Consider the following 27,540-nt stretch of genomic DNA (forward strand, 5'->3'; position numbering starts at 1 on the left):
TTTGCCTCAAGGCTGCCAGAGGACATCCCCAGACAGCATGGCTAATTCATCCTGCTATCTACAGAAAAACCATTTATGGTAAGCAAACTTGCTTTTCCCCACTCTTCTTCCCTTCTGTAGTCCCTTCCCACCCCTCTCTCTCCTCTCCTGGTCATCTCATCCTCTCTCTCCTCATCCCTGGTCCTCTGGTGAGGGCAGGGGAGGAGAAAGGGAGAAGCTGCACTCTGGGTCTGGAGGGGGAAAACAGAGGGTATTGGGAGGTACTTGGCAGACTATTGGGAGTGGGGTTGCTTGTGTTGTGGCCTTTGCTTCAGTAATACAAGGGATGGAGTTGCTTATGAGGTATTGGGGCTGCCACACTCCCGTTATGCTTTGCTAGCATGTAGGGTTATGTTTTCCTAGTAGGAGGTATATTGGTGTTCTAGAATCAAATGTAATATTTGCAATGTTGCCTTTTCCTAGGTGGATGTTGTTGCTGTTTGAGTCCTGGGAGTTGATGCTACTATGGTCTACAAAGCTTGAGGTGCAGGGTTTATATTGACTTTGTCTTGCACCTACCAGGACAAGAATGAACCTTACTATTAAGCCAGGATATGTTGGGTCTGATCCCAGTCTCTCAAATTTACTGCTAGTGCTCTTCTTAATTATTTCCTTGTGCCAAACAGCTTCTTTCTGAAGCCTGACCGTTGTAATACATACCGGCAACATAGCGAGGTGAACGTGGAAGTTCTTTTTAATGAGGTGAATGGTGCCCAAAAAATTAGGACTTTGTCTATATCTTTAGGCAACATTTCTTAATGTCAATTACATCTCCTGCCATTTGATGATCTTCTTTTTCCTACATCGTGCAGATTAGTCACTTAGTACTGATGCTTCTATTAGTGATGCTCTTCTTGTTTTCTCCTTTATCACTATGACTAGTTTTCTAATGTCAAGCTTTCTATTGCTTAGGTTGGAAACATATAATTATATTCTGATTTACACAAAGAATGTACGTAAGAAAGAATAACATTAACGGTAAATGTAAAGCAAAAAACTGGCAGTGGAGCTGGGAGGAGAGTTTGGTTGCCCCCCCCCCCCCCACCCCAAATCAAAAAAGCATTCTGTTGCCCCTGGACTTCAGGGAAGGAAAGGAAAAGAAAGCTTGGCCAGCCTACACAATGTAACATCTCCTTTATATCCCTCACTGCGTTATTCCCTATCCTGACTGCTGATGCTCAATTGAGTAGACTAAGAATAAATTCATCCCCAAGCTTTGCTGCTGTGCCAGCTCAGCCTACTTTTCCCAGGTGACAAGAAGCAGATCATGTGTTCTGCCGGACGGCAAACATAACTGACAGTAGAGCCTAAATCATCCCATATTAGTCAAAAGCCCATTTGTACCACAGTAAACAAACAAAGAATGGCAATAAACCATGTCCAATGGCTTCCTGGAACCCCTCACCCCCAAAGCCCAGGCCAGTCTTGATTTTATCCCACTGCATGTGATGGAGATGCAAGCTTAATTTTCTTAGGGAAATCAAGACTACAAGTGCATGCAGGCAATGTGCTAATCACAGGACAGGCTTGGGCTGTCTGGACGATGGAGTCAGGCATTCCAAACCCATTCTGATGACTCGACAGGCCATCGGGCTTTCAAATTACCCACAATGATTAAGCATGAGATCAATTCGCATACCCTGAGTCTCCAATGTGCGCAGCTTTACTGCTTGCGTATTCATTGTGAACATCTTGAAATCTTGACTGGTTGGGGGTCACCAGGATAGACTTGGGAAGCCCTGGGAGTTATGTGAATCTACATCCACTGATGCCAAATTTCAGTTCACATTTCTTGCGTGGCCATAATACCACTCAAAGCATTAGGATGATGGAGATTTTAACTCCTCTGGCCCCCATGCTCCCACCATGTCCATTTCAAACAAGCCCAGCAGGCCTTCTCTACAGTTAATTATTCATAAACCTCCCCTAAATCAGTCCCACATTTTCAACCTTAATCTACAAATCAGGGTTGTAAATCATAGGGTTCATTCACCAAAAACTCAAGGGAGTCATGTCATGACAAACAGATGATCCTACATTTTGGATGGCCCTTTCTCCCCACCTCCTTCCCCCAACTAAAAATAAAAATCAGAAGCTTAGATTTTGCACCAATCCCTGCCAATGAAATAATTGAAACTAAAAATGCATGAACAATTCAAGCAAAGTGTAAACATCAGATTTCCTCTAGAGCCACCAAGAAAATGCATTGGAGTTTTTCTGGTGGGTCTGGGGAAAATCCAAAGCAGACTTGGATTTACCTGAACTTCTAAAAATCCTAAAAAAAAAAATAAATTTCCACTTGAGCTCCCTGACAAGCCAATTAAAGAGTGTTATGTTTTTCTTTTGTTTGTTCTTTTTAGAAATCCTCAGGATTTTCTGTCGTAGGGTATTATGAAAGATTCACACAGTTCCACAAATTGAAAGTGACAGAAATACTGATTTTCTCCTGGCTCCCCATCCGTTTTCTTTCCTGAGGATGGAAGGGACAGGATGGTCCCTTGGTCAAGGCTTTCCCTTTCCCAGTTTTACACGTTAGCAACGCCATTGTGGAAAAAGGAAAAGGGCTAGGTATAAGCTGATAAAAACAAAGAGGAGGATGTTAACCTCTCCTTTGAATCAATCTGGGTACCTTTCGTACGGGCTTCTTGCTGCAGAAAATCATTAGGGAATATGAATTGAGCGAGTGCTTCCTGTCCTATCAAGCAAATGATACAGCAAACAAAAAAAAACAAAAAAATGGTGGTGGTCTCACCCTCCCTTCCCACTTTAGATAACTTCTGGAGCCTGAATCAAAGCCTTACTGGACCAAGGAACACCAGTTGCATGGTGCATCGAATTTACCATTCTGTAATGTCACTTTTTTTTTTTTTTTTTGGTGAAGCAATCACCTCCTGCTTAAATGGGTTCAAATGTGTCTAATATCTGCGAAAATCTCTCTCAAGCGGTGTGCAAATAAAGGCTCTTTGTGGAGTTAAACTGATGAAATCTGTAAACATGCATATAGTGTTCCATTTAATAAAGTAGTTGCCTGCAGGTAAACCAAATTGAAAAATGTGCATTCAACCTGTTTCCATCTACTGCGCAGTGTGCAATGGTGAAAAATCAAACTGAGCTAGCAAATGGCTTCTCACGAACATGGCCGACATCAGAGATTAATCCGTAACAATATTACTTGTGAAGCGATAGCTGCATCTTGCCGCCCTTGCATGTCCTGCTGCTTGTGGCTTTTACCATGAGCACTCGCAACTTTGCTCCACGGTGCCCTTCAGCCACGCTCTCTCAGAATCCCGCTGTGAATCCTTCCAAGAATCCTCCTTAAAACTCAAGAGCCATCGTCTAGTTCTGTTCTCGTCACCTGGCATTGGTTATTATTACGGAAGTTCCAATATAATGGGGCACCGCCGTCTCCCGGTGGGTCTCCGGTGAAGAGATGGAGGAAGGGCTGTGGTCTCGGTAAAGAAACGAGTTGACCTCTTCGGGGCTGTAGCCATAGTCTTCGGCTACAGATCCTGCAGCGTTGGTTTGAAAAGTGCCATGCTTGGCCAGGATATGATGGTAATTTAGAGGCACAAACGGAACTTGCCCGCTTGGCCTGGTGTCCGCCAGGACCTCATGTTCCGAGTTATGCTCAGCGTGCTTGGAGCTCATCCTGTCATGCGTGCCTGGTTCGCTCAGATGGGTGTCAGGATGCCGGATGTGCCCATACTTGGGTTCTTTCATACAAACCCTTCTCTGTTCATAGACTACTGGCACCGGCAGAAAATGGTTCAGCTGGCCTGTAGCCTTTGACTGGAAACATTCAGATTTTGGCAGTAAAGCACGATTTTGGGATCCAGAAAACGTTTTCTCGTTCGTGCTCATTTTGTCCTGTACGACTCCGCTGAGAGCTAGTTTGTTTCCTCCTTTGATGGCAAGCTGAGTTGCTTGCACCCTGTTATCCATCTTGCTGGGTTTCATCACACTGCAGTTATAAATCTCGTCCTTGTACCGACTGTTTGGCCTTGATGAGACGCAGCTCGAAAAGTCATCAGGGGTGTTGACCTCATCATATCTTCGATTTGCTGCGGGCATGTTGTGAATGGAAAAAAAACAGAGAACATTAATTACTATGGGTCTGAGATCACGTGTTAGCAGATCAGGATGTAAGGCCTTCAGCATGAAATCTGTAAATCTTTAGTGAAGTAAGCCATGCTGCGGACATCTTCAATCCTACATAAATAGCCCCACATTTGTCTCAGATCCCTGAGCTAGATCCCACTTGAGGATGCTCAGTAGTGTCTGCACAGGACAACCCAAGGCCTGTAATGTTGGAGGTTAGCATAGTGCAGGGGTAGAAGCAGCTCTTGCTTCCAGCACCCATGTCACTATCACCTAGTAAATATTTCAGTCCTACCATTCTGTTCTGACTTTTAACATCTTTTCTTTAAGACATGTAAAATAAAGCCATCACTGAAATACGTGAGAATAGGAAAAAAAAAGACTTTGAAATAAGATCAAAAAAGGAATTCTAGAGCAAAACAAACAAACCCCAGCACCATGATATTCCCTTAATTAGTGCTTCTGCTCCAAACGGCCTCTGCCTTCTATTAGCAAGTAGAGTGACGAGTAGGTCCTACCTTCATAAGTGTGGGCAGGATTATGTCGCGCTGCAACCAGGACTTGCTCAGGAGTACTGCCGGCTGGTGACTGGCTGTGAGGCGCTAGTGAGCTGGCATAATGCCAGGGGCACTCTCCACTCGTCTGCAGCGTGCTCAGGAAGAAGCGGGCCACCTCACAAGGCGTTCCTGCAGGCTGGCCCAACCTGGGAGGCAGTGTCTGTCTGCCGCCAAGCACATGATGCGAGTCCATGGGAAAGTGGCCGTAGCGGTAAGGGAAAGGTAAGCTGTAGGAGGAGGGGGTGTACAGTCGCTCACCACTGTCTGAATGGCAGCTTTGTTCTTGGGCAGCAGGGCTCTCTCTCCAGTTCCCCACCTGCCCACAGTCCAGTTTGTCTTCATGGAATGAGCTGTATTGCTGAAAAAGAGGGAAAAAAGGGGGTGTAATATTTAGATGCTAGCGTTAAATTTTATCTGATTTTGAATAAAGGATAACGGAGGCTAGGGTTATCACCTGGCCAATCCAATCTTGGTTCTACCCTACTGCATGTACGAACTTGTAATTCTAAGAAAATCAAGAACTTTGAATCCGAACACACATTAGAATAAAGCCAGGATTAGGTGAACCCGTTCCTTATGGAATTAGGTGATAAACTATCTGGGGCACTGAGTCATGATTATTGTATTACATAAGAACATAAGAACATGCCATACTGGGTCAGACCAAGAGTCCATCAAGCCCAGCATTCTGTTTCCAACAGAGGCCAAACCAGGCCATAAGAACCTGGAAAGTACCCAAAAACTAAGTCTATTCCATGTTACCGTTGCTAGTAATAGCGGTGGTTATTATCTAAGTCAACTTAATTAATAGCAGGTAATGGACTTCTCCTCCAAGAACTTGTCCAATCCTTTTTTAAACACAGCTATACTAATTGCACTAACCACATCTTCTGGCAACAAATTCCAGGGTATTGGAGCCCAAGTTGCTAAGCTTTTTCTTCCATAGACACAGAATGGGAATAAAAGCTTTAGTAAAATTGATTTAATTTGAAAAATTGATTTAATTTGGAAAATTTGTATTCTGCATAGTCCACAAAAAAATGTTCAAAGCAGATCCAAGAATCCGGCATCCCCATTGCACAGCAGCTAACGTAGTAATGACGGCAGAAAAGGACCAAATGGCCCATCCAGTTTGCCCAGCAAGTTTCTTATGCTAGTAACTGCCATGCCTTGCAGGTTACCCCATGTTTCTCTTAAGGGTAGCAACTGCTTCTCCGTGCAGTTATCCCCTTATGATATCCCATAAAAATTTACTGCTAGCAACATTTTTACTGGGTGATGAGCCTTCTTGAAAATTCAGACAATGCTGCTTGATATGCTTTGCTTATGGACTTGGCCTTAGAAGCAGTCCTATACTTTTTCCCTAATGTCTGCGTATCATTACCTAAGACCATAAAAGTCAGGGCCCGTGACGATTGTCATCTGAATCTAATTCCTCTTCCACCCACCCCCCACCACTGTCAAAGTAGAAAGCAATGTTGCGGTTGCGTCAAGCATCAAGGCTTATTGGTTAAGGGTAGTAACTGCTGTTCCATGCAGGTTACCTCCATGCTTATCAGTTCCCCAGACCATAAAAGTCGGGGCTTTCATTGGTCGTTGCCTGAATCCAGCTCACCTTTTCCCCCTGCCATTGAAATGGAGAGCAATGTTGCAGTTGCATCAAAAGCATCAAAATTTATTGGTTGATATAGTACAACTGCATAAGCAAGTTACCCCTATGCACCCTTTTCTTCATTTCCATCCTGTAGCCTTTAGGGATCTACAGTGTTTATCTCATGCCCCTTTGAAATCTTTGACTGTTTTCATCTTCACCACCTCCTCTGGAAGGGCATTCCAAGCATCCATGAAAAAATATTTCCTGACGTTCCTGGATTTTCCTTTCATGTCTCCTAGTTCTACTGGAATCTTTTCAATGGAAAAGGCTCAAAGTTTGTACATCATTAAAACTTTTCAGAATTCTGAAGATCTGCATCATATCTCCCTGTATCTCCTCTCTTCCAGGATATACATGTTTAGATCATTCAGCCTCTCCTCGTAAGTCTTCCGATAATGACCCCATACCATTTTGGTCACCCTTCTCTGGACCACCTCCATTCTGTCTCTATCCCTTTTGAGGTACAGGCTCCAAGGTCCATTCCACACTACTGCTGCTAGTAATAGCGGTGGTTATTATCGAAGTTAACTAAATTAATAGCGGGTAATGGATCTCTCCACCAAGAACCCATCCAATCCCTCCCTAAACACAGCCACCCAGATTCATGACTCTGCACTTCTTGGCATTGAATCCCAGTTGCCAAATCTTTGACCACTCTTCAAGTTTTCTTAAATACTTTTCATTTTCTCTACTCTATCAGGCATGTTCACTCTGATGCAGATCTTAGCATCCTCAAACTTTACCTTCTAACCCTTCTGCAATATTGCTCACAAAGATATTGAACAGAGCCTGTCCCAAAACGGATCCTTGTGGCACTCCACTTAACAGTGTTCTGTCTTCACAGTAGGTTGAATTTACCATTACCCGCTATCTCCTGTCAGTCAACCAGTTTGTAATCTACTCCACCAACTTGGTGGCTCACTACCAAGCTTCTCATTTTATTCAAAAGCTTTGCTGAAATCCAAGTTGACTTAGGGAATAGCCTCTGCTATTACTGGCATCAGTAGCGTGGGATCTTCTTGGTGTTTGGGTACTTGCCAGGTTCTTGTGGCCTGGTTTGGCCACTGTTGGAAACAGGATGCTAGGCTTGATGGACCCTTGGTCTGACCCAGCATGGCATGTTCTTATGTTCTTACATCGAGCGCTCTTCCTCAATCCAATTCTCTAGGCAGACAAATCAAACAAATCAATCAGATTTGTCTGACAGGACTTCCCCCTGGTGAATCCATGCTGTCTCCGTTTCAGCAACTTACTGGATTGTAGGTAGCTCACTATCCTTTCTTTCAGCAGATTCTCCATTCATTTTCCCACAACAGAGGTGAGGCTAACTATTGAACAGGTCTTTCAGCGGACCCGCCAGGACATCTCTGATGTACCTCATCCGGCCCCATGGCCTTGCCCATGTTCAGTTTTCCTAGCTCTGCACATAGAGTTTTGTCTACCTCATTCCCATCTACAGTCTTGTCAACCAGCAACAGTCCTTCTCCAGGGCCTTCTTTAATGAACACTGAACTAATTTAATTTATTTTAGTTTGCCTCCCAAAGCACCCTCCACTCTAGTGTGCAAGTCTAATTTAAATGTATTTATATTCTGCCTTTCATGACTGATCAGCTACTTCAAAGTGGATTACATTAGGGTACCATGGCTATTTCCCTGTCCCCAGAGGGCTTACAATCTAAGAGCCCACTAAATGCCCACATAAGTGGTTCCACAGAGATTTATGCTGGTATTCTGAAAACTTATGTGGCGGGGGATGCACAGTTTATAAAACACTGCATCTTTCTGCCCCAAAAGTATATGCATGCGTTTCAGTCCACCCATAAATTTGTAATGCAGAGAAGCACATACTTTCACTACTCAGTTTATAAATATGCGCATATAATTCATGTGCAGAATAACTGAAACAATGCATGCAGAATAACTCAATCTGCATTTTCTCTAAAAATTGTGAGGTCAATATTCAGAAAGCTGGTAAAGTTGTGCACATAATTTTTCACGGATATTCAGCAGGACGTACCTAGATAAGTCTGCCACTGAATATACATGGATGAAGTTACATACGTAATTTTACATGGATAACGCTAGGACAGCTATTTCCCCGCAACCAGTCTTGTGCACATAACTTTAGCCAAAGGGTGCTCAATATCTGTGTTTACCGGCTAAAGTTTAGCCCCGCCCTTGGAATGGCTCTATCGATGCCCCCTATTTTGCAGTGACCTGGGGGGGGGGGTATGTGGAGGCAGGGGGAAAAATTGGAATCTTGGGTTTTGAGCAGATGACTCAAGTCTACCCACACAAAGCTTTTCCATATCAACCTCACCCTTATATACCAAGTCCTAACAGTTACTGTTGAGGGGAGGTTATGACTATTTTGGAGAGACATTCCATGGAATCAGTAATGGATCTAAATCTACAGCCCCTGGCTACAATCAGCAAAACACAGCTTTAATGTAATATCAGACACCACATTCCATCTGTTACTGAAGTATTTGCTTAATATTTCTGCCATTTCTTTGTCTCTCTCTACACATTGCTCCTTGTCACCTTTCTCTTTCCATTTGGGCCTTCCTTCTCTCTCTGATATATCTGAAAAATGTTTTCTTATCTCTCTTTACCTCTTTGGCAATCCTCTCTTTCATATGACCTTTTGCTTTCCTGATTTCTTTCTTCGTCTCACTCAGTTTCACCAGGTATTCTTCCCTGTGTTCCTCTTTTTGGGATTCTTTATACTTCCTGAATGCTATTCTTTTTGCCTTTATTTTTTTCAGCAACCTCCTTTCAGAACCAAATCGGTTTCTTTTTCCTTGTATTTTTGTTTACTTTTCTAACATACAGATTTGTTGTTTTTGTAATAGCTCCTTTTAATTTGGCCCACTGCATTACTCTTATTTAAAATGCTATATAGTTAACTTAACACAGGTACTTTCTAAGCATAATTTATTTCTACTACAGGGTACCTTTCTTCAGATTCAAGATCTCTCCGCCCAGACGCCTGCACAATAAGCTCTGCACGCTCGGTGCTGACCCGCCGGGATCTAAGATCTCCACGCAACCCCCATCGGCCTCCAGGTACCTCTGCATGCCATTCTCTCCCTGCCGGGCCAAGGACCGCCCTCGATGACATCACCAGCCGCATCGAATGGCCTTTAAAGTCCAGCGTGGGCCTTTTGGCGTTTTGCGCCGGGCGTCGCGCACCTAAGAGTGTGACAAAGGGGCCTGCCCCTTTGTGCAATCCCTTTGTGCAGCCCCTTAGTGCTGCCTATATCTTATTATCATCCCCCAGCCTCTCCCATTGATTTAACTCCGCTCCACCCCCTACAATCAATATACATCATTATCGGAGCCTTGCTATTTTGATTACACTATAAGTAAAGTACTTCCCTTCAACAATACCACCTTTGGTGAAGAACAAAACCCCTGATCAGATATCCCCATTTGCCATCTACTTGACCCCTGGCCTGTTCAACTTGGTGTGCTACTCCTCCTCTTTTATACTAACCACCACTGTGAGTCTTAGCTGGGCTATTCCACCTGCCGCATCCACTTGAAGCTGTATTCCTTACGGCTTGCGCTATCTGCGCTGGCCTACAGGGGATTGTCCACTTCCTTTCTCAGATAACCTCTATGAGGACCCCTCCTCAAAACTCCTGATTCAGCCCTTCACCCTCCCATTTACTCTTCTGTGGAAACGGACACTTCCATCCAGCCCTCTAGCAGTGCTTCTGTAGTTTGTGTATTTACTTTCCCTGCTTCTCAACATGACTACATACACCATCCCCCGCATCCACTACCCATCCAACGATACACTACACCTTCCATATCCCACCCCCCTGCACACCGCAAATCCCTGATACCAATCATGATCTCCCCCCTGACTCAATTCCTTAGCCTCACCACCCTATATATATCGTACTCTTTAATGCACAATCTCTAATAAAAAAAAAGCTCCTATCCTTAATGATCTCCTTTTAGACTGCAAACCAGAAATCTGTGCCATTACTGAATCCTGGCTTAAGCACACAGACACTGTTTTCTTAAATCAGCTCCCCACACAAACCTATGACATCTTTTCTGTCCCAAGACCCAATAAAAGAGGTGGTGGTCTCCTCTTAGCAGCCAAAAAACAACTCAAACTTAGACTCCTATATAATATCACCCCACCCAGATTTGAAATTGGCCTATTTAAATCCCAAGAACTCCAAATATGTCTTATCTACACCCCCCCCCCCCCCGGCCTACTTGAACAGAACCCCTCCCCCCTCATTGAATTTATCTCTGATAATATTAACATTGACACCCCTGCTTTCATATTAGGAGATTTCCACGTGGACTCTAGCCCCCCCCCCCCCCCTTCTCCTCCTGTGACACACTACTAAACTCCCTTAGTGCCCTAGGCTTCAGACAGCTAATAACATCCCCCCCACACAAAGCAGGACACACGCTTGACCTCATTTTTGTTAACTCCAGCTTACACTGCCCTAATGCTCCCTACTGTACCCCCGTCCCATGGTCAGACCATTCACTCATTGAAGCTCTCCTCTCTATAAAACCCTCATCTACACACAGCCCCACACACAATAATACCATACACTTCAGAAAACCCTGCTCCAAAGAAGACCTAATCTCCTCCCTCTCCAACACCCTTGACAAACTAGACCTAACTAGTCCTGATATTGCACTCTCTACCTGGAACAACCTCACCAACAACATTGCTAATGAGCTATGTCCCATTATCAGTAGAGATATACTCCATTCACACAAATCCAAGAAACCCTGGTGCGCACCGAAATTTAAAAAACTAAACATGACCTCAGAATAAAAGAGAGAATCTGGCGTAAAGATCCCACCCCTAAACAATCAGCCATGTACAAATCTGCCTTTCACACATATAGAAACTCCACCCTCCAGACCAAATGCGATTACTACGCAACCAAAATTCATGATTACCAGTATAATGCCAAAACCCTTTTCTCAATTGTAGCAGATCTCACAAAAACAGCCCCCCCTCCCATCTCCGATGAGGAATCCAAAAGAAAATGCGAAGAACTTGCCCAGTTCTTCAATAACAAAATAGGAAATCTATTGCTCCGCTTCCCTACAACACGAACCCCCTTCCAAAAAACCACAACGCCAAGTTAGAAACACTGGACCTTACCTCATCCACTGAAATTGAATCCATTCTAAAGAAAACTAAACCCGCTACTCACCCCTCTGACACTATCCCCACTAAATCCCTCTTATCCATCCCTAATACTATTGCCAAACCCCTAGCTGAAATAATCAATTGCTCCCTCTCCCTTGGCAAGGTCCCAAACTCACTAAAACAGGCAGTAGTCAAACCCCTCCTCAAAAAACCCACCCTCAACCCTGCTGATCCTGCTAACTATTGTCCCATTTCAAACCTTCCCTTCCTAGCTAAAGTCATGGAAAAGGTGGTTAATTTCCAACTCTCAGACTATTTAGAAAACCATAATATACTATACCCATCCCAATTCGGCTTCCGCAAGTTCTTCAATACTGAAACCCTCTTAATCTCCCTTACAGACACCCTTCTCAAAGGTCTAGACCAGGGTCAATCCTACATTCTTGCCCTACTTGATATCTCGTCTGCCTTTGGCACTATAAGCCACAATATCCTTATGAACCGTCTATCAGAAATCGGCGTTATTGGTTCAACCCATCTCTGGTTTACATCCTATCTTGACAAGAGAGAATACATAGACAAAATTGGTAATGAGGAATCCACACCTATCCAACTAACTCAAGGTGTCCCCCAAGGTTCCTCCCTATCCTCCACCCTATTCAGTATATACCTGATGCCCCTCTGCCAACTCCTCTCTGACCTTGGCCTCAAACATTTTATTTATGCAGACGATGTTCAAATCCTCACCCCACTACAAGAATCCTTATCCAAATCCCTCAAGAACTGGGAAAACTGCCTCTCATCTATAAATATCCTCCTCACCAATCTCCACCTCGTCCTAAACACATCAAAAACTGAGCTACTCATTGTATCCTCTCACCATAACATAATACCACCCCTCAGCAGTGATCCCTTCCCCTCCACTACCTCCTTCCCGCACAGTGTACGGGATCTCGGTGCCACCATTGACCAACAACTTAATCTGAAAAAAATACATCAACGCAACCCTAAAAGACGGTTTCTTTAAACTACATGTTCTTAAAAAACTCAAATCCCTTCTCCATTTCCACGACTTTCGCACTGTCCTCCAAGCAACTATTTTCTCCAAAATGGACTACTGTAATTCCTTACTCATAGGCCTTCCTTTCTCCACCATCAAACCCCTCCAAATGCTACAAAATGCAGCAGCTAGAATTCTTACCAGCACCCGTAAATCTGACCATATCACCCCTGTCCTTAAAAATCTCCATTGGCTCCCTATCTCCTCTCATATACTCTACAAAACCCTAACTATTATCTACAAAACCCTATTATCCACAAAACCCTACACACTCACAACATCCATTGGCTCGATGACTCCCTCCGCTTCCTCTCCTCCAACATCCCACTAGATCCGCCTACAAGGGTTGCCTATATACTGCCTCCGCCAAGACTACACACCTCACTTCTACGAAAGAATGAGCCCTATCTATTGCAGGTCCCACCCTCTGGAACTCCATGCCCCCTGATCTCCGCTTAGAGCCATGAACTAAGAAATTTAAGAAAAAGCTAAAGACCTGGATTTTCAAACAGGCATCAAAACTGGGAAACCCAGGAAGGAGCCGAGCTCCAAAAAATACTTCTGCTAGTGGGTGCTTTGGTAGGAAAAAAACCCTAAAGTGTGCAGATTGTGCAATGACCAGAATATTTAGATGGTATTCTACCTAGAAATAAATGCACTGTATGCCAGACAATTCATTTACACTGTTTACAAGTAAAAAGATTTTTTTGAACAAACCCAAAACTGGTGTGTGTTGTGATTTTTTTTTTCTTCCTTGTATTGGGACTTTACCAAATGAACTCATAAGCCTACTTGAGAGACTTTTGCTTTTCTCTCCATCAGGAAAGAAACCAAGGGACCATGGGATGCTTGCTTTCCTTACTGATCCCAAAGTTACTCCTAAGTCCTACGAGCTGGTGGAAGAAGGGTTAAGCTAATAAGAGCTGCTATATTGAAAGTGCTTACCTGTGGGTAGGGGGCACATCTTGGCTTTGTTTTCACCTTATTACTTTTGGGTTTTGCTGGTTTTCTTGTCTCTTGGGAGGTAGACGCTGATGACCTGCATGGGTATGCCACACTAGCGATGGTAATCTGTTCAAGTGATAGCTGAAGTTCCTTGTACTCAATGTCTCTGCAAAAAACATATTGCAAAATGTGTACATGTAAAGAAATATTCCTTTCTGTAAATATAAAACACAAACATATTAAACAAGTCTTTGGCTTGCAAATTGTATTTTATTCTGAACTATCTAATCTCTACACATTATAGCTATATTTGAAGAAGAATGGGAGCCTTCACGGATGAAATCTTTCTGTAAACCAGCCTGTTACATATGGAACGGTCTTCTTTTCTTTATCTCCCATCATCTCTATCAGATGTTTCTGGTTCACCAAGCATCAGCTAGGCCAGTCCCGCCTCTGAGCCCATCTGTGTACATTTAGACTTCCACAAGATCAAGAGAAGTAGTAGAGCTGGGTTTGGTTGTTTTCTGGAGGACAGATCCATTAATGACTATTAGTCGGGTAGACTGGGTGTCAACACCTCTTACCTCTGAGTGAGAACAGCAGGGAATGGATCACCCCATTAGTATCGGCAGAGTACTTCTAAGTGACCTGGACTGGCAGTCTCACCCAGTGTGGCTCTACTTCAATTCTTATGCTTTTTCATGGCGAAATCAAACCTGGAAGTCCCTGCAAGCAGTAGGACTGGACCAGCAGGTCACTGGTGACATTAGCCCTGATTAACCTGCCATAGCTCTGCAATCTTTGCGATGGAATTGCAAATCAGCTTCATTTTTTTTTTCAGGATGATAAGAACATAAGAAATTGCCATGCTGGGTCAGACCAAGGGTCCATCAAGCCCAGCATCCTGTTTCCAACAGTGGCCAATCCAGGCCCCAAGAACCTGGCAATTACCCAAACACCAAGAAGATCCCATGCTACTGATGCAATTAATAGCAGTGGCTATTCCCTGAGTAAACTTGATTAAGAGCCGTTAATGGACTTCTCCTCCAAGAACTTATCCAAACCTTTTTTGAACCCAGCTACACTAATTGCACTAACCACATCCTCAGGCAACAAATTCCAGATGTGATCCAGATCTGGATTTAACCCACTGCATGCACAGACTTCTGGTTTTGATGTCCCCCAAGAAAAACAGGACTACAAGTTCATGTTTGCCATGGGGGCTAAACCAGGACTGGCTCTGCCTGCACTGAAAGAATAGAGCCAGCTGGCAAGCCCTGTTTTGTGAATACACTGTTGTGGTGTCTTACCTGTGGCGGCACTGCCAAGCATAGAACAAATGATGGGACTCAACTTGAAGTATCTGCATGCCATAGACCTGAGAACTATCCAGGGCTAGTTTAACCATGAGGTGGCTGCCTAGGGCGGCAGCAGCAGTCAGCAAAGCAATAATGCTGGTTTGGTAGAGCAGGTTTGCTGTATGGATTCTTTTTTTTTTTTTTTTGCAGGGTTTTGTGTTACTTCACAAAATATCTGGTAATGGAGGGAGTCTGTGTTACTGTTACTGAGATGACCCCAGAGTTTGACTTGTTTTTGTATGGTGAGTAGAAAAGGGGAAACGTCCTAGTTCAGCCCAGCCGGCATTTAGCTAATATGTCTGGATTTCATTTAATTTCTAAATGTATGTATCCCTTGATTTTATTTGCAGTCTACCCTCAAAAACCACAGATGATACATTCATCAGACAACATGGCCTGATTTCTGAAACATATATGTATATGAAACAAAGTGTAATATTTAAAAATGTGATGTCCAATTATGCATTTTTACAGGCTCATTTTGGAAGGGGCGGTAGTGGGGTGATCACGATTGTTGAGTTTAATTATCAAAGCTCAGGGGTCAGGGTCTAAGGTCCAGAAGGTTAATTGGGTGGCTGGTGTAGGGCTGAAAGCTTACTCTGGTTCTATCTACTGCTTAATGGGTGATACTATTTATTTTATTTATTTATTAGTTTTTATATACCGCCGCTCATCAAAGATATCACGTCGGTGTACATAGAACATACTAAAACCTAAGTCTCCTGTAGGGATGTGCAGGGTGCAGCCCGTTCCTGCTGCAATGAGGGAAAATCCTGCAGGAACTAAAAGGCGCATTTTGAAAGCCCTGCATGCACCAAAAGAGGGAGATACGCGCCCAAGCCAGGCCGGCGCATGCTGAGCGGATTTTAAAAGCCGCCCTGGTGTACACGTACCTCCCTGTATGCGCACAAATAAAGTTTCAAAAAAGGGGGGTGGAGCGTTGGCCTTCCTTGATTTCATAATGAAACCAGCCTGTAAGGGCCGGGGGGTCCGTCCCCTGCCGCGTACACTTACTTCTGCTAGGGATAGTGTGTAAGTAATAAAATAAAAAAATCAGGGCCAATCAGCAGGGTTTTAAGGGTCGGGGCTAACAGGGGAAAAGGGAGGCTATCAAACTAGGGGGGTTTGGAAGTCCTATCCCTGGCAGAACTGGGAAAACTGGCAAATGCGTCGGTGCTCTCGTCTATTAAAATCCCCCCACTTACACGGCAGAAGCAGTATTTGCACGCATAGGCACGTGGCCACTTATAATTGTGCGCGCATGTGCATGTGGTCAGTCTGTTTTATAACACGCCCGTCCTTGGGCGCGGGCCCCCAAATGCACTCTCCCGTGCGGCCATGGGTCTGTTAAAAGTTACCGTCTAAATGTAGACAGTAAGAGGGATGGCTTTCCAATCTTTATTTACAATTGTACAGGACAGATGAGGTCGGCAAAGCCTTGATTTCATTTGCCCGTATTCCTGCAACCGCTGGCCAGTTTGGCTTTCGGTTCTGGGTGCAAAGGAGATGTCTTTCTTTAAGCAGAGAAGGATGAAGACAGGAAAAGCCTAAGGCTCGCAGGAAACAGGGACAGATTCCTCTCCTCGGTAACTGCACTGCATCCCAGCTCCCCGCTGACAGAAATACGGGCCTGGCAACCAACCACCGGGACAAGAACTTTTATTCATAAGGTTAGAGCACTGTTTCAAGTCCCGACTGGCCACTGGATTCAATCACTCAGCATGCCCTATTTACCACCAGTTAAAAAATAAACATCACAAGTCACTTGTGGGACCTGATTCAGCAGGAGATTCTGGAATTCAGACACAAGATGGTATTGTAAGAAAGAAATAGAGAAATCCTGTACTCTGGAGAGCTGTGTGCTCTCAGTGGGGGCCCAGGTGTCACAGAGGTAATGCCCTTGGGTCGCCCCAGATGGAGGAGGGAGAAGAGATGATGGGCGATCACAGGCAGTATTTCTCAAGGAGTGGCAGCCATAATATTAATAAAGGGTTAGTCACCGGCAGGCATTTCACGCTGGAGCGATGCCTGGAGGGGAGCGATGACAAAGCTGAGCTCTCACGACCTCCGGGGACAGACTCTGACCAATGGGAGAGGTGCCTGAAAAAATGGCTGAGCATGAAAACGTCACCTGGTAATAGAGAATAAAAGGGGTGTGTGTGTGTGTGTGTGTGTGTATGTGTGTGTGTGTGTGTGTGTAATGCAGGAGGTGTTTAAATAGAAAATTATTTTGAAGACCATTATTTTAAAAAGAGGAGTATTTTCCAAATGGGATCCTCTGTGCAACAACGGTGCAGGTCCCAAGCAGGGTCTGACACCAATCCAGATGTTAGCAGATTTTTGCCCCTAGGATTGGCATCAAGAAGAAGAAATGCAACATCAGGAGGAAGAAATGCATCCAAAGAACATGCAGCTTTTGGGCACATTTTGGGGTAGAGTTTAAGAAATTGCACTCGGGCATCCATGTGCACGCGCTACCCGGCGCGCACACACATGGACGCCCGATTTAATAACATGTGCGCGCAAATGCGCGCTTTTAAAAATCTGCCCCTTTATGAATACTGGTATTTTTACCACTGAAGCACATTGCTTGTCTGAAAATCCAGCACTATCTGTAAAAATTTAGATGGCAGGAGTACACTGACTTCGTTGTTTTGGAATGTATTTTCTCTATATTTCATGTACTCGTGGTTGCTTTTCATTCTATATCATGGCTCTATTCTTGAGATACACTCTGTATATGTACTATCTTTCATTCAATAAAAATTATAAATTGAAAAAAAAAAAAAATTTAGATGGCAACCACCCATCCAGGAATGTACAGACCTAGGACCTCAGTAACTCCTGTGCAACTACCTTTGTGTGGGATTTCTGGCTACCAATTTTAGTTCTTAATCTAAGAGTGGAGAAAAGACAGAATGTTACAGTAAGTCAGGGGGAAAGACCAACTCTCTGACATATCTGTCTTCACAGAAGCACTATATAGAAACAAACAATATATATATCATTATTATAGCTCAATTACAATTGGTCAAATGACTTGAAAGAAATTCCTGTTAAGTCTTCTACACAAAGATCTTGTGTCTTACTGGATAATTGTCTTCATGGAAGAAGAGGCATAGCTGGTGTACATAAATCTGAATAACGTAGCCAAAGATAATTAAGTTAGTGCTGCAAAATGGTTTTGACTTACGTTAGGACATAATTGACACTAACTATGCAGTGAGGTCGAGATGAGCGACTGTTGTGGACGATGGTGGCGTAGCTCTGCACCCACACCCAGCCTCCATGCTTGGAGAGCAGCCGGTAGTACTTGGTTGTAACTTGACCCTTCACCAACACTAGAAAGAGAATGTAAAAAAAAAAAACACAACAACTTAAAACCTTGATCTTGCAACACCAAGCGGCAGTTAAAGAAAGCGCAACCCTAACCTTCCTTCAAAACTGAAAGCAAGAATACCAATTCACTAAGGGCTCAAGTCACCCAAATTTGGTGACTTTCCAGGCAGAAAGACATCCGTTGAGGAATTGCAGGAGGACATTGGGAGACTGGGCATCTACATGTCAGACAAAATTTAATGTGGACAAATGCACATAGAGAAAAAATAATCCTGACTACAAGTATAATAGGATGCTGGGTTCAGTATTAGGAGGTACCACTCAGGAAAAGGACCTTGGGCGTTATTATGGACAGCGCATTGAAATCTCCAGCTCAGTGTGTGGTGGCAGCTAAGAAAGCAAATAGAATGTTAGAAATTATTTGAAAGAATAGAAGACAGAACTGAGAATATAATTATGCCTCTGTATTGATCCATGGTAAGGCCACGTCTTGAGTATTGTGTGCCACACCTCACAAAAGATCTAGTAGAACTAGAAAAAATACAGGGAGGCAACAAAAATGATTATGGGATGGAAAGGCATCCTTGTGAAAAAAGACTGACGAGGTTAGGGCTCTTTAGCTTGGAAAAGAGAAGGCGGAGAGGGGATATGACAGAGGTCTACAAAATAGGTTAATAGGGAGTGGGGTTTTTTCATGCTATCAAATAGTACTAGGATTAGGGGACATTCCCTGAAACGAAGAGGTAGCTGATTTAAAATATGTTAAAAAGGACCACCTGTCTCGCCTCATCACTACAGTCCTCTCAGTGAATCAGAGCAACAGAAAATCACAGTTTCAAAATAGAAATTGCAGCATTGGGATAGAGAACAGTGATTCTCAACCTTCTTTCTCTTGGGACACGCCTGCCAGATAATGCTCACCGGCGTGACGCGCTGAACACTTGACCATCACGGAGCTCTCCATCCACAGGATCCCGCACCCATCCACAAACAATGGATGCAGAGCAGAACTAGGATATTTCAAATACGACTCACTATATAAAAAGATATTCTGATTCTGGTGCTATCTCAGTAACAGAACCACAAACTTTCTTACACATGTACAGCAAACCTTCCGTACCACTGCAACACTAATTGCAAGAACTCAAACAGCAATGGCCCTTCCTATGAAAAGGCAGTAGTGCAGCACCAATGCATGTCCTATTGAGAATGAGAAAATGCAACAAATAAGAGTGATGCAAATCCCTAACTACTAGTAAAATACCGCACCTCCATAACACATACAGATCCAACCTTCACCAAATACAGAATAAAAGACCACAAATGTGGAGACAAAAACCGGAATGGAAACCTCAAAAAGGCACTCTGCATGCAGTGCAAAACTGTAGAGCTAGAAACAGAAATACATATCCTCCTACACTAAGCAAAGTACAAAGATAGTAGAAATGCACATTCCCCAAACAGACATATGGCTCTCGCACCCTGTCGCTCCCCCTCCATGTCTTCATCATCCTTCACTTTCCCCAATGACTCCCTTTCAATCATCTGCTCACACTCATATCCCTGCCCAGCATTCCTGACTCCCCACATCCTTTTCCCTGTGCTCCCTCTTTCCCCTGTTTGACTCTCCCTACCCTTTCATCCCATCTCCCTGCCTGCCCAGCTCCCCCGACCCCCTGTTTCTCACCTCTTCCTGCTCAGCAGCCCCCACACTCCCTCTCCATTCCACCTTCATCTTCCCAGCATCCCCAACCTCCTTTCCCCCACCCTCCACAGGGTGAAGAGATCAGCAGCAGCATCAACTCCCAGACTCAGCGGGGGAAGATAAAGTTTGTGTCCCATCAGGCCCAGATCAGCAGGAGCTGGCAATGTCTCCGCTCTGAACTGGGTGAAGGAGGAAACAGCCTCCCACTGGGCCAGAAAGAAGAGACGGAAGTGAGAGTAGCCTCCCATCAGGCCCAATGTAAGAGATGTCAACCAGCTCCCACCCGGGCTGATAAGGAGGCAGCCACCTGCTGGCCCTGTGACACACCTCCCAGGACCTCGTGACACACCAGTGTGTCCTAACACACCTGTTGAGAACCACTGGTATAGAAAATAGTAAATAAATAAATAAAATAAAAACCCTTACACATGCAATTTAAATAAAACCAAAAAGAACACAAGTAGCCCTGAACAGGAACCAATCATCCAGTCCAAACCAATTCTAAGGTACAGTAAACATACAAATCTAACATAAAGTCTCTTAGGTTATACATATACAAAAATCTAACATAAATCACAAGCATAAATGAAAATCTCAGTCAAATGGTCCCAGGATTCCACCACGAGCAGACTTTTAGCCATTTGAGGGGGAGGGGGAGGGGACAGCGTTCCTGAGATTGTGTTTTGAGCAGGACTGGAAAATAAGATGGAGCGATGGTGTTTCCGTATCTTTGCCTGTAATCTTCCATTAGAAAATCCACCCATTTAATTTCATTCCATTCAATTTCTGATGTATATTCTGCTTTTCCTGACTAGTCACCCGCGCTAAATCAGGTGCAAAAGTCCATATGCACTTTCACCTTGCAATGTGGTCTGGAGTCCTCAGGGTAAGAAGTACCCAGGGAACTTTGGCCCAGTGCAGACAAGTTGAAAGTTGCTCTCGGTAATGTTTGGGCCACAGGGACAAATGTTTTCTTTTTACTGAATCTCAACAAGAAAAAATGATTTCCACTGGTTCCTGAGAAAACAAGTTTGATAACCTCTGGCTCAGCCTCTCCAAGTGTCTTGCACGTGCCATCTATTGAGTGGGGAAAACTCACTTTTCACAATTACAATAATTTCCCCCATCCTATGTAGGAAAGGGAAGCAGAAAGGTCATCTGCTGTCAGCTATTAAGCCAGCTCCTTATTTTTAGAAAATCAGCACTGTTCTCTCCCGTTCCAATCCTCCCCTACCAGATAAAGATCAAAATGGCCCTTCCAGTCTGCTAAGCGATGGGGTACATTTTAAAACACAGCGCGCGCGTGTATCTTATAAAATCTGGGGTCGGCGCATGCAAGGGGGTGCACATTTGTGCAACTTGCGCGCGCCGAGCCCTAAGCGCGCTGCCCGTTCCCTCCGAGGCCGCTCCGAAATCGGAGCGGCCTCGGAGGGAACTTTCCTTCTGCCTCCCCCCACCTTCCCCTCCCTTCCCCTACCTAACCCCCCCCCCACCTCTGTCGCACAAGTTACACCTGCTTGAGGCTGCCGCGTGCCATGTTCCGGTCCGGGGGCTGGTCCGGAGGCCGCGGCCACGCCCCCCGGAACGCCCCCAGGCCAAAACCACGCCTGCGGCACCACCCCCGGATGACGCGCTGACTGCGTCACGCCCCCCGATATGCCCACCCCAAGAAAGCCCCAGGACTTACGCACGTCCCGGGGCTTTGTGCGCGCCGGAAGCCTATGCAATATAGGCTCGGCGCGCACAGGGGCGTTTTAAAAGGGTTACGCACGTACCTTATGCGCGTAACCCTTTTAAAATCCGGCCCAAGGTGTTTAGCATTCTTTTTTTAAAATTTTTTTTTTATGTTTATTCATTTCACAAATTATCACAAGGAACACCTTTGTATGCATTAGGTTGTACAATAAAGAGCTAACAAAGACAAATCCTAAAAGGGTTACATTCAAGACATAGTCATCCAGCCTCCACTATTAAAAAGAAAAAGGGGGAGGTTTACATTAGTGGGCAGATTCAAGAAATACAGTAAAAAGAAACGATGAGAACCGCCAGTTATTATCTATTTACTGGTTAACCTTCTGGGGAGTCTAACAATATGCGCAGTTGAAATGGTTCAAAGAATATATATTTACCATTTCTATATCTAATCATGCGTTTACATGGATAACGAAGCTGAAACTCAGCACGTAGTGATAGAAAATGTTTCCTTCTAATTTGAGTTACCCTTGTTAGATCGGGATATATCCAAATTTTGTGTTTATAAAACAAAAGAGATCTATTACAAAGAAAAAGATGTAAAACATTATCTCTATCCACATGAAATGCAAACTAACCAGAATTGTCCCTCTAAATGTGATTTCAAGGTCCTGAGATGTTTGTAAAAATTCTGTTAAATCCAACGATGTTCCAGGACTTAGATCTTCTTGAGGTCCTTCTAACTAAGGTTTAGAGATCATATAAGCCTTGATTATAACAGGCATAGCAGTTTCAGAAATCTTCAAAATCTGAGATAGATTGTTTTATAATAGGAAAATTAATTATCCTCAACTTTAAAGAACGTAAACTGTTCTCAATATTCTCAATCTTCTTTGAATTTACTATCTCAGATTGGACCAGCTGGTGTTGAACCTTTTCCATTTTCTCCACTTGACGATCTATTTTCCCAACCTTGCTTCCTTGTACCATCAATTCTGCTGAATTTTGTTTCACTGTGCTATTAGTTTCTTTAACTAAAGAAGCTAATGAGGAAATGGAAGAATCTAAATTGACCAAAACATTCCACAGAGATTCTAAGGTAATAATGCAAGGTTTAGAAATTTTTGAGATGCCAACCTGCACATTTGTTGTCTCTCCAGCCGTCCAAGGGTCTGACTTAGCTTGATTCAAAAGTCAATATCTGTTCCGCTCCTGCAGGTTTGGAAATGGGGCCAGCCAGGCCCTTCCTTATTAGAGGCCTCTCCACTGCCTGCTCTACTACCTCCGCGGCACTCGGCGTTCCCGCTCTCCCCACCATTTCCTGCCGCAGTCCATCTCCAGGCAGTGTCCCTTGGAAGTTGCCCCGGGACTCAAACGAAGCCAGAGCTTCCATCCTGGGGGGCGATGGTGTCTCCGGTGCTCCCGGACTCAGGGAGATCTTGTCGGCCAATGGAGGGGGCAACCGCACTGGGAAGCTGAACCGGCGTCACGCTGAAAAACTCCTCGATTCTTGGCTGCCGTGTTTAGGATTCTTAACTTCTGCTCCTTGCAATTTACCCCCTTGCAGGTTCTGGTTAGATTTGGAGCTGCCACTTCATGCAGGTACAAAGCGCTACTGAGCCCCTCTTTCCAGGCCCGGCACAACCAGGTGTGCATACTGTGGATTTCAACACCAAGGCGGGGGGGGGGGGGGGGGGGGGGGGACCGATGGCAGCAGGAGATGCTGTGGGGCCACTGGCGGCTGAAGAACGAGAGAGGTCGCAGGCTGCTGGCAGTGCTCAACCCGCCGGCAGCTGAAGAAGAAGCCCGTGTTTTTATTTGATTGTGTGCACACCCACACACAACTTCCATTCTCCCCCCCCCCAAGCAGGAAGGCCGGTGGGCCATGGTGGAGCTCATCTCACCATGGCTTGATGTCAGGAGGCCCACGGCCCGATGACAACAGGAGGCCTTCAGCTTGTATCAGCTTGTGTGAGTGACAACCTATATGTGTCTGCGAGAGCATCTGTGTGTGTCTGTATGAGAACCTATGGGCCAGATTTTAGTAGCTACGCGCGGGCGTAGATTTGTGCTCGCAACCCGGCACGCACAAATCTACGTCCGATTTTATAACATGTGCGCACAGCTGCGCCCATGTTATAAAATCCGGGGTCGGCGCACGCAAGGGGGTGCACACTTGTGCACCTTGCGCGCGCCGAGCCCTAGGGGAGCCCTGATGGCTTTCCCTATTCCCTCTGAGGCCGCTCCGAAATCGGAGCGGCCTCAGAGGGAACTTTCCTTCACCCCCCCCCCCCACCTTCCCCTCCCCAACCCGCCCCCCAGCCCTACCTAAATCCCCCCTACCTTTATTTTATAAGTTGCACCTGCCTCCAGGCAGGCGTAGGCTGCGCGAGCCGGCCAATGGCTGGCCCGAGATCCCAGGCACAGGCCATGCCCCTGCCCCACCCTAGGCCGCCTCCGCCCCACCCCTTTTTTCAAACCCTGGGACATACGCGTGTCGCCAGGTCTATGCAAAATAGGCTCGGCGCGTGCAGGAGCAGGTTTTCGCGGTTACAAGCATAATATATGCTTGTAACCCTTTTAAAATCCGCCCCATGTGTCTGTGTGAGCACCTGTGTGTGTGTGTGTGTGTGTGTGTGAGAGCCGATGTGCCTGTGTGAGCCTGTGTACTTGATTTAATGACTGGAAAAGGAACAGTGTGCAAATCCAAGGCTCTCGTGCTAAACTTTCAAAAGGGAAACTTTGATAAAATGAGAAAAATTGTTAGAAAAAAACTGAAAGGAGCAGCTACAAAAGTAAAAAATGTCCAAGAGGCGTGGTCATTGTTAAAAAGAAGCACAGTCCAGATGTATTCCACACATTAAGAAAGGTGGAAAGAAGGTAAAACGATTACCGGCATGGTTAAAAGGGGAGGTGAAAGAAGCTATTTTAGCCAAAAGATCTTCATTCAAAAATTGGAAGAAGGATCCAACAGAAGAAAATAGGATAAAGCATAAATGTTGGCAAGTTAAATGTAAGACATTGATAAGACAAGCTAAGAGAAAATTTGAAAAGAAGTTGGCTGTAGAGGCAAAAACTCACAGTAAAAACTTTTTTAAATATATCCGAAGCAGAAAGCCTGTGAGGGAGTCAGCTGGACCATTAGATGATCGAGGGGTTAAAGGGGCACTTAGAGAAGATAAGGCCATCGCGGAAAGATTAAATGATTTCTTTGCTTCGGTGTTTACTGAAGAGGATGTTGGGGAGGTACCCTAATGGAGAAGGTTTTCATGGATAATGATTCAGATGGACTGAATCAAATCACGGTGAACCTAGAAGATGTGGTAGGCCTGATTGACAAACTGAAGAATAGTAAATCACCTGGACCGGATGGTGTACACCCCAGAGTTCTGAAGGAACTAAAAAATGAAATTTCAGACCTATTAGTAAAAATTTGTAACTTATCATTAAAATCATCCATTGTACCTGAAGACTGGAGGATAGCAAATGTAACTCCAATATTTAAAAAGGGCTCCAGGGGCGATCCGGGAAACTACAGACAGGTTAGCCTGACTTCAGTGCCAGGAAAAATAGTGGAAAGTGTTCTAAACATCAAAATCACAGAACATATAGAAAGACATGGTTTAATGGAACAAAGTCAGCATGGCTTTACCCAGGGCAAGTCTTGCCTCACAAATCTGCTTCACTTTTTTGAAGGAGTTAATAAACATGTGGATAAAGGTAAACCGGTAGATATAGTATACTTGGATTTTCAGAAGGCGTTTGACAAAGTTCCTCATGAGAGGCTTCTAGGAAAAGTAAAAAGTCATGGGATAGGTGGCGATGTCCTTTCGTGGATTGCAAACTGGCTAAAAGACAGGAAACAGAGAGTAGGATTAAATGGGCAATTTTCTCAGTGGAAGGGAGCAGGCAGTGGAGTGCCTCAGGGATCTGTATTGGGACCCTTACTGTTCAATATATTTATAAATGATCTGGAAAGAAATACGACGAGTGAGATAATCAAATTTGCAGATGAGACAAAATTGTTCAGAGTAGTTAAATCACAAGCAGATTGTGATAAATTGCAGGAAGACCTTGTGAGACTGGAAAATTGGGCATCCAAATGGCAGATGAAATTTAATGTGGATAAGTGCAAGGTGATGCATATAGGGAAAAATAACCCATGCTATAATTACACAATGTTGGGTTCCATATTAGGTGCTACAACCCAAGAAAGAGATCTAGGTGTCATAGTGGATAACACATTGAAATCGTCGGTTCAGTGTGCTGCAGCAGTCAAAAAAGCAAACAGAATGTTGGGAATTATTAGAAAAGGAATGATGAATAAAACGGAAAATGTCATAATGCCTCTGTATCGCTCCATGGTGAGACCGCACCTTGAATACTGTGTACAATTCTGGTCGCCGCATCTCAAAAAAGATATAATTGCGATGGAGAAGGTACAGAGAAGGGCTACCAAATGATAAGGGGAATGGAACAACTCCCCTATGAGGAAAGACTAAAGAGGTTAGGACTTTTCAGCTTGGAGAAGAGACGACTGAGGGGGGATATGATAGAGGTGTTTAAAATCATGAGAGGTCTAGAACGGGTAGATGTGAATCGGTTATTTACTCTTTCAGATAGTAGAAAGACTAGGGGGCACTCCATGAAGTTAGCATGGGGCACATTTAAACCTAATCGGAGAAAGTTCTTTTTTACTCAACGCACAATTAAACTCTGGAATTTGTTGCCAGAGAATGTGGTTCGTGCAGTTAGTATAGCTGTGTTTAAAAAAGGATTGGATAAGTTCTTGGAGGAGAAGTCCATTACCTGCTATTAAGTTCACTTAGAGAATAGCCACTGCCATTAGCAATGGTTACATGGAATAGACTTAGTTTTTGGGTACTTGCCAGGTTCTTATGGCCTGGATTGGCCACTGTTGGAAACAGGATGCTGGGCTTGATGGACCCTTGGTCTGACCCAGTATGGCATTTTCTTATGTTCTTATGTTTGTGTGCCTGTGAAAAAGCCTATGTGTCTCATGTAGGCTCTCCAGGCACACACACATACAAAATGTATCTGTGAAGGAGAAGGAGCCTGTGTATGTGAAAGAGAATGTATGAAAGAATGAATGTGTTGTTGTGCCTGTGTGTGAGAAGATAGATAACATTTGTACAGCCCTACCTCCCCCAATCCACGATGAGCTCAGAGTGACTGGAAATCAAAAGATCCCAGGTATGGACAGCAGGAAATTTTAAAATCCTTATTAGTTTTAATTATTGGATGTAATTTGATGTTTCTGCTCTTTTGAAATATTTAATTTTGGGGGAGGAAATAGAACATTTTTAATTATTGGATTTTTTATTCATCATGTGTTTTGAAATATTTTATTGGTGTTTGGGAAATTTTGGATATTCTTATTCATTAACTAATTTGAAATATTTTTTCTTTTTATGAATATGATTTTACTATTATGATTGATGTTTTATATTTCTTGATTTTATTTAATGTTTTATGAAGAATGGTAATGTTTCTGTTTTTCCATTGTTGCTCTGCATACAGACAGGCCGATTCAGTAAAGTCCGCGGGAGAGTGGGCAAACGCCCACTCTCCCGGCACGCGCACAGGCCACTCTCCTGTGCGCGCGATTCAGTATGCTAATTAGGCCCGGTGGTAAAACCAGGTAAAAGGAGGCGCTAGGGACACTAGCACGTCCCTAGTGCCTCCTTTTGGACCGGAGTGGCGGCTGTCAACAGGTTTGACAGCCAACACTCAATTTTGCCGGCGTCGGTTCTCAAGCCCGCTGACAGCCACAGGCTCGGAAATCGGACGCCGGCAAAATTGAGCGTCCGGTTTTCGACCCGACAGCCGCCGGCCGACTTCAAATTAATTTTTTTTTACTTTTGGAAAGTTTCAGGACCTCCGACTTAATATTGCCATGATATTAAGTCGGAGGGTGCACAGAAAAGC

The 27,540-nt window shown here is 44.3% G+C and overlaps 1 protein-coding gene across 4 annotated transcripts in view; it reads right to left on the minus strand.

Moving 5' to 3' along the window:
* Nucleotides 1–102: 102 nt before the first annotated feature.
* The window catches only part of SIM2 (SIM bHLH transcription factor 2), a 110,449-nt gene continuing 83,011 nt past the window's right edge, over nt 103–27,540 (minus strand). For 3 of the 4 annotated variants that reach the window (XM_029603470.1, XM_029603473.1, XM_029603471.1), the window contains 4 exons: nt 18,049–18,196; nt 13,498–13,663; nt 4,656–5,052; nt 103–4,100 (listed from right to left, as the gene is read on the minus strand). In XM_029603470.1, coding sequence (XP_029459330.1) covers nt 3,391–4,100; nt 4,656–5,052; nt 13,498–13,663; nt 18,049–18,196 — 1,421 coding nt within the window. In that variant the 3' untranslated portion in view covers nt 103–3,390. The remainder of the gene's footprint in view (nt 4,101–4,655; nt 5,053–13,497; nt 13,664–18,048; nt 18,197–27,540) is intronic. The other variant, XM_029603472.1, reaches the window with a different exon arrangement.

The sequence above is a fragment of the Rhinatrema bivittatum genome, chromosome 5 (assembly GCF_901001135.1).
Source record: "Rhinatrema bivittatum chromosome 5, aRhiBiv1.1, whole genome shotgun sequence".
NCBI classification, from domain to species: domain Eukaryota; kingdom Metazoa; phylum Chordata; class Amphibia; order Gymnophiona; family Rhinatrematidae; genus Rhinatrema; species Rhinatrema bivittatum.